General features: G+C 46.2%; 1 protein-coding gene across 1 annotated transcript; it reads left to right on the top strand.

Moving 5' to 3' along the window:
- Positions 1-4210: 4210 nt before the first annotated feature.
- LOC123411038 (CASP-like protein 4B4) lies at positions 4211-6583 on the top strand. Its single transcript, XM_045103964.1, has 3 exons — positions 4211-4598; positions 4735-4867; positions 6181-6583. Exons 1-3 carry the CDS (start codon positions 4366-4368, stop codon positions 6370-6372), a joined length of 558 nt encoding a protein of 185 aa, XP_044959899.1. The 5' UTR covers positions 4211-4365; the 3' UTR covers positions 6373-6583.
- Positions 6584-7445: the final 862 nt, after the last annotated feature.

Raw genomic sequence — 7445 nt, 5'->3', positions numbered from 1 at the left:
GCGGCGGCGCGCTGTCTATATCCGCCGCCGACGGTTAACACCCTGAAATGGCGCGTGTCGGTTCCTGGAGACCTCGATCATGGCTCCTATGTGTCCATCATGGTCGACCACGGAGCATGCAAGGCAAGCGCTCGAACCAAATCACGTCGATTGGGACTGTATCCATGTCCAAAGCGATGAGAGAGGGAGTCCCTACCGTCAACTATGACTTAAGGAAGGCAGGCGTAATATAAACTTTAGTCCTGCTAATTACTAGCTTCATTTGGTCATATCTAATTCTCTGATATTAATCCGCTCCTACATGTGAAGCTTAGTTTGATTACCCATGGAGTGCGTTATATTTTGTGATGGTATTTATAACTTTTTGAACTGATTCGTGCATGATCCGTTCTTAAGAATTCCCAAGCGATATTACCATCCAAGTTGGGGAGAGCAGCTTCAAGTTGCAGAAGGTAACCAACCAACCCCAACTTGTATTCTTACCGCATGCGCTTAGAACGCTTAGAAATCACATGTAATCGACAAAATCATGAGTTCTGATGACAAGTTATGCAACTTCCACTGGCATGCAAATGCGGCTACATAAGGAAGTGGTGTCAGGGGACAACGGTGGCTACGACGGCGTGGGTGCGATGCCCAAGACCGTGGATGACCGGTGGGCTGGCGAGCTGGATGGTGGGAGTTTAAACCTCATGGGTACATTTTGATAGTTCACATGATTTATGTTCTTGAGTCATTCTGTGCATTTTTTAGTTGAGGAAGAGAGAGCTTGTAGATGGTTCACTTGTTGATTCAACTCACCCCATGTGTGATGAAATCAAAGGCCTATTTGTCACTCTTCGTGGGGTTTACTATAGAGCTTGAGGCTTTTGCTTGTATTATCTATTAGGTATTTTTCTAAACTCTCTATGGCACCCCTCTTTGCACTTACCTGCAAATTTTGTTCGAGCAGGGCCAGTGCATCGAACATAGGCAAAGAAAGTGGTAGAAGGTGAGGACTATCTGAGCGAAGTCTTGTGTAATATGTACAGTGAATTGCATATCCATTATCTTTCTATTTTGAGTTTGTGAATGAATTTTGAAAGAAGACCAACTGGTTCAATACTTGGTCTGAAAATTTCACTCTATGACTTTGTAAATAAATGTTATGGTATTCGGTGTGCACTTAGATTATTTCTCACATGTCTCCGGTTAAAAATCCATTTGGTGGACAAGCATGTACTAATGAAAATCTCTTCAGTTTCTATATATCCTTATCCGATTTCGATACATGCATTTTTTGTTTTCATCTTTGAAAACCAGTATGTTTATGGCTTTATGCAACGCTCGTTTTGACCAGATAATGACAATACGTTCAACTCAAGAAAATCACAGGGTGTCCAAAATCCAAATACTTGAAAAACATACACCTACATATGAACCTTACCAATCCATAAAAATATGGAATGACAAATAAGAGCTACCTTGTCATTTCATAGTGAAACTATATGAAATAAAGTAGTGTAATGACACTGAAGCTAGAGGAGAGGTTGTCTTACCTGGGTAAGATAAATAAGATGTGTGTCGAGAAAATTTTGAACCAACGAAAGAAAAGATGAAGCTGATGGAACAAATACAACCAATGCAACATTATTATGTTGTTTCGTGGCAACGCACGGACATTTAACGAGTCTATCCTAATATATCAATACGCTTGTTCTTGGAAAAAGAAAGTTGCAGCCACCATGTTATGAATTCCACGACAACATGATATTGCTTTTACATTCTCGATGTAAAATATTACTCCCTGGGTCCCACAAAATCAAGCTATCTTAAAAAGGGCTCTTATACTATAAAACGAAGGAAGTATATATTGTAGTCAAAAGTTGTATTTTAAAAGCATCTAAACCGTCCTTCAAACATTTGTGGATACATTGAGTCATTATCCAGACGTATTCGTTTTAATCCTTCATATTTGCTTGCATTTATCCATGTCCAATGCTCTCATCCTTTATTTTTTTTCACACATTTCAACGAGCACATTGTCAACAACACCACCACAGCACGTTTGCGCCCCTGCTCGCTTGCACCGCTCGCCTGTCGACGCCCACCTCCGCGCTGCGGCGGCTGCACGACCACCCACGCCCCTACGTGCTCCCCGCGACCGTGCCCGGCTCGCGCTCTTGGGCCCGTCACGCACGTGCCATGCTCGCGCCCCCGTGCCGCATGCCCGACACGTCTATGTCATGCTCACGGCCGCATCCCCACGCCCCTGCCCGCGACCGGCGGTCGCAGCGCCCTGTCGCCCCTGGGGGTAAAGTCTGAAAAAACCTTAAACTGATACAACCCGTCAAAACTAAACCTCGACCTTCAAATCCTTGAAATTGATACCCCATACTTACTAATCCCGGTCAATCCTGACCTTATGCCTGTGAATTCATGTTTGACGTACCGGGACAAGGATGATCCCAGCCAGGATGAATCTCTACTCTCACTGACTGCACGGCCCCACACGTCAATTTCATCTTCCTCCTCCTGTGCTTCCAATCTCTATCTCTCTTCTGTAGCCCGTTTCTCACTTTTTCAGTTCCAGGGGCGCCATGGCGGCAAGCACGCTACCTGCGCCGGCTCCGCGAACGCCTGCCCGCCATGCCCACGGCACCAACTTGTCGCTCAGGATGCTCTCCAGCCACTTTCTGTCCGCCTCCAGTGCCTCTCCTCGCCGATGCTACCGGCCGTTGGTGCCAGCATCTGGCTCTGCATCTTGCTGTCCGCAGCCATGCGTGGGTGTGTGGTATGTGGTCTCCTCTTGCCTGCCTCTATTTCTTGTGGTCGATGACGGAGATGCAAAGAGGAGCTCAGCTCTGCACTATACTATAGGTGTTATAAAGCTGCAACGACGACCGGCAAAAAATAGTTACTGCCGTTGAGCTCCGTATCGATGCAAGCCAGAGCTGCTAGATCTTTGCTCGTCGCCGCCGAGCTTGTCACTACCACCTCATCGGAGGGAAGGAATGAGCCCGCTGCCTAGGAAGCAGCGCGGTCGTCGGCCCTCCAACAGGTGCTCCACCACCTGCAAGCTGAAGGCAAAGTGGACTCCATGATTCATGTCTCTCCTTTTATCTTGCCCATCAAGATCCGAGCTTAGAAAGTGAAACTTTAGAAGATCTAATCAATGGTGAAAATGGGATGCGTGATCACAAGAGAGTATGGAGATTTCATTTTGGCTAAGCTGCATACAGATCCACTGTCTTTGGCCATGGGTTTGATGGATCAGATGTTCAGTTTTGGGCAAAACAAAGGGAGCAGGAAGAAGAAAGCAGAAGGGATCGTTTTTATTTTAAGATTTATTTATTCTTTATTACTCTAACATGGATCAAGGACCATAATGATCTGCAAAACGCTTCAAATGTTTTTTTTCTTTTTTTAGGCCATCGCAACTCTAGCATGGACTAAAGAATAAGATGAATACAACGCAAAAAGGAAAGATCAAGATGAATATGACAATGGGGTCTGCATGTCAGTGAGAGTTTCATATAATCCTGAGCGGGAATGATCTTTTCCCAGCGCGTCAAGCAGGTTCAAGGTTAAAAATCACCGGGCTCAAAGAGTAGAGGGTACATACTTCAGGGATTCAAAGTTGAGGGTTCGATTTCGACTAGCATATAAATTCAAGGTTTATTTCAGACTTCGCTCCGTCCCTGGTGGCCACGCCCGCACGCTCGGCGGCACCACGCCTCCGCTTGCCCCGGTGGCCATGCCCGCGGCCCACGCGCCCGCACGCTCGACGGCACCGCACCCACCACAGCCACGGCCGCGCTCCGCACGCCCGCGCTCGACGGGCCGCACGGTTGCGCCCTCGCCTGACGTCACGCGACTGCCAGCTCCTCTGCCGATGTAGGGCATGAGAGAAAGAGAGCACATAGAAAAAAAATATTTGACTGGTTGCATGTGGGTTCATGTGGAAGTGCCCGGTCACGATCGGGCAGCCTCATACCGTTCCTAAATATGAGACGGATTTAAGGGTGTCGATCAGTCTAATCGTTTACGAAGGAAATGAGGGATTTAGTTGGGTCTGACCTTTTTTTCACAGAACAGTAACTGGAAGAGCATTTCGAACGTTTGAAGAGGATATGACGTGTCGGGCTGTAGATGCTCTAACCTCGTACTTGTAACCTGGCTCACACGATGGCGCAGAAGATCCTTTGCCGGCCCAAAATGGCGGGCACTCTCTGCTCGCCTCGCTGTATAATAACTTGCCAGCCGGCACCAAACCGATCGGTTAACCGGTCCAACTGAACTGAACCGATTCCATCCCATATCTCCACTCCAAATCCCAGGAAGCCTCGCGTACGTACGTTCGTTCCCACCACCAGCACGCACGCCATGGCCGACGCCCCCGCCGTCGACGTGGAGAAGGCCGGAGGGCCCCCCGGCGCCGCCGGCGGCGGAGGCGCGGTTGGCGCGATCGTCGGGCGCTGGCGGCGGCAGGACCTCCTGGACAAATCCGGGTCGGCGCTGCGGGCGGCGGCGTGGGCGTTCTCCCTGCTCGCCTTCCTCGTCATGGTCGCCAACGAGCACGGCGACTGGAGGCAGTTCGACCACTACGAGGAGTACAGGTGCGCCTCCTCCGGCCATTTGCCCGTGCCGTGCGCGCACTTCATTGACCCCGCAAGCCGGCGGTAATTGCGTTGCGTGTGAGCGTAATCAACTAATAAACGTTTTGTGCGTACGTGTCGGCTGCTGGCTCGTCAGGTACATCGTCGCCGTCGGGCTGCTGGCGTTCATCTACACCACGCTGCAGCTGGTGCGGCACGGCGTCCGGCTCACCGGCGCCCAAGACCTGCAGAGCAAGGTCGGCCTGCTCGTCGACTTCGCCGGGGATCAGGTCAGCAGCAATGCAGCCTTGGCGTTTTGGCATATAATATGCCGATGAATTCTGCCTCGGCAATTCTTGTTGCCTCTTTGCCATTTGTCCGAGGCAAGTGTGAGAACTGTCTCGAAGGTGGTTGCTTGCACGATAGGAAAAGCAAAACATACTGGTAATTTAGGTATCTAGAATGTTCTGCGTGCTTGGCAGAGTATATTGCTCGTTGAGGGTTAATTAAGCTGGTGGTTAATTTGGTGGATGAGAAGCTCTATGATGCATAGCACGTCGTCAGGGACAATTGTTATAGCTTACAGAAAGAGATAGGTGGATTATTATTATTAGTCGCGCAAGCTGTTGTGTGCTGGAATTCTAGCCCGTTTCTTCAGCTAAATTGTACCCGTCCATGACCTAATGCGTCCACATGGCGCTCCGCACTTCCTCTTCATATCATTCCTTACCAGTCGATCAGGACAAGTCAACGCGCATATGTTACCTTATTGGTACCAATTGTCGTTTGACATGTGAATACAGAGCGGCATTCTTCTGAAAGATACATACTCAAAGTTTTAAATTGCGATGCTATAATGTTTTTAGTGGGTCCCACTAAACAGCATTTATATACAATTTAGGGTCTCTTTGATTCGCATAATTCTCAAAATGCGGGAATAGTAAAAAAAATGCAGGATTCGAATGTATGTCCTCCTCTATCCTACACAAGTAAAACTACCGTAACTTGGATGGAGGAATATTTGATAGCACAAGAAAAAAAAGAAATTCTACAAAGTCGTTGGGATGAATTCCTCCAAAATGTAGTATAAATGAATCTTATCGAAAAATCCGTAAGGATTCCAACCATGCGAATCAAACGGCCATCATAGGAGAAAATCCAAAGGATACAAATCGTTTAAAGATCCTATGTGATTCCTTTGAATCAAAAGCCCTATAACATTAGTTTAGCTTGTTTTGAGGATATAATGTCACTTAGCAGCGCTATAGCATATATTTAGCTTGTTTTATGGATGCCGCTATTTGTCGTGGTCTATTATTTTAAACTTTATATATACTATGTATATATATATTTTTGTGTGCAGAGGATGTACTATGAATATTCACAATTGTGATGTTCTCATAGTTATCCCGCGTTCGCTGAGAACATTGCGTGGTAGAACCGGTAATGATAGGGTCACACACATTCACCACATAAGGGACTCCTATGCAGTGTTTCTCACCTCGAAGCAAAAACACATTAAACTTTGTGATGTTTCATCATATATAAATTCCTAGAGAATTGTAACCATACTTACCAAAATGGGTTTCTCTTGCTCCTACAGGTAACAGCGTACCTTCTGATGTCTGCGCTGTCCGCCGCGATCCCAATCACCAATCACATGCGCGAGGGATCGGACAACGTGTTCACCGACTCGTCCGCTGCGTCGATTAGCATGGCCTTCTTCGCCTTTGTGTGCCTCGCGCTCTCGGCTCTCATCTCGGGTTTCAAGTTGTCCAAGCAGACCTACATATGACGCTTGTAACATGTCTTCTACCTCGATGTTCATTTGGTTCCTCCTTGACGTTGTACAATCCATTTGGTTCTTCCTAATGTATACATATATCATGGGTTCTTTTGTGCTCCCGACTAATGGATGCTTCTTTTGCGTCCGTGTTTAGGTGTTTATATTGCCATGTCATGTAATTATGTTTCACTCAAATGAATGAGAGTGTGTGTTCAATTGATTCTTGCATATCAAGGAAGTTGTATTTTGCTGAAATCTTCCGTTGAGAAGATTATGTTCCTAGCAGGTGTGCGTTTTTCTTACTTGCTCGAGAGCATACAAGCATGTGAGTTCATTTTGTTGACAATATCACATTATAGAAATCATAAGCGGATATTGTAATTTGTAATCCTAGGCAGTCATTGTATTTGATAATATGATTGTGGTGTGAGTTGGCTCAGATGTTTATCCAATTGCGGAAGAGTAACTCCACAAAGACTTTGACCTTGTTTGGCACCCGAGAGGCCAAAATAAAATCTGCATTAGTATGCTAAAGTCTTGTTGCATAAGTAGGTTGAGGCATATTTTCCTTAAGTGCCCCCTATCCATTAGGATTTGAGAATGGCTTGATCTAGACACTCCTACTCAAGATGACCTCGACAACATTTGCAAAACTACGATGTTGATTCCTCTTCCTTGACAAGTAAGCCATTCAGAGTTGCCCACAAACATTTGGAAGATTTGGTATGCCAAAAAATGCGCTCATCTTTCGAAACCAAGACTAACATAACTCCGCTACAATCAAGAACATAATCAACAACTTTACTATTTGGTCCCACCAGCTTGCGAAAAGTGGGTCGGAAGGCTACCACCAACTTCTAGCGTTTGTACGTCTCCTAGCGTGTTGATATCTCTATGTAACCAACTCATGCCATTGGTCCTTTGAGTAATATATTCAGGTGGGGAACACCCCTTCCTCTTCCTAAAACAAATGGATATGTAATACTTTTAGACCTACTATATGACCTTATTGATCATGTAAGGATATTACTATGCATCAAATAATATGAAACCAATGAATAATGAGAAACAATCACGCAGTT

The sequence above is a fragment of the Hordeum vulgare genome, chromosome 1H (genome assembly GCF_904849725.1).
Source record: "Hordeum vulgare subsp. vulgare chromosome 1H, MorexV3_pseudomolecules_assembly, whole genome shotgun sequence".
Lineage (NCBI taxonomy): Eukaryota > Viridiplantae > Streptophyta > Magnoliopsida > Poales > Poaceae > Hordeum > Hordeum vulgare.
Note: the sequence above shows the minus strand (reverse complement) of the source record. Positions and strands in the feature narration are given on the sequence as shown.

What these genes read in the sequence shown, in the direction of transcription:
- LOC123411038 (XM_045103964.1), top strand. Translation starts at nt 4,366, where the DNA reads ATGGCCGACGCCCCCGCCGTCGACGTGGAGAAGGCCGGAGGGCCCCCC. An exon ending in GACCACTACGAGGAGTACAG is followed by an intron (nt 4,599 to 4,734) that starts GTGCGCCTCCTC and finishes CTGGCTCGTCAG; the next exon opens with GTACATCGTCGCCGTCGGGC. An exon ending in TCGACTTCGCCGGGGATCAG is followed by an intron (nt 4,868 to 6,180) that starts GTCAGCAGCAAT and finishes TTGCTCCTACAG; the next exon opens with GTAACAGCGTACCTTCTGAT.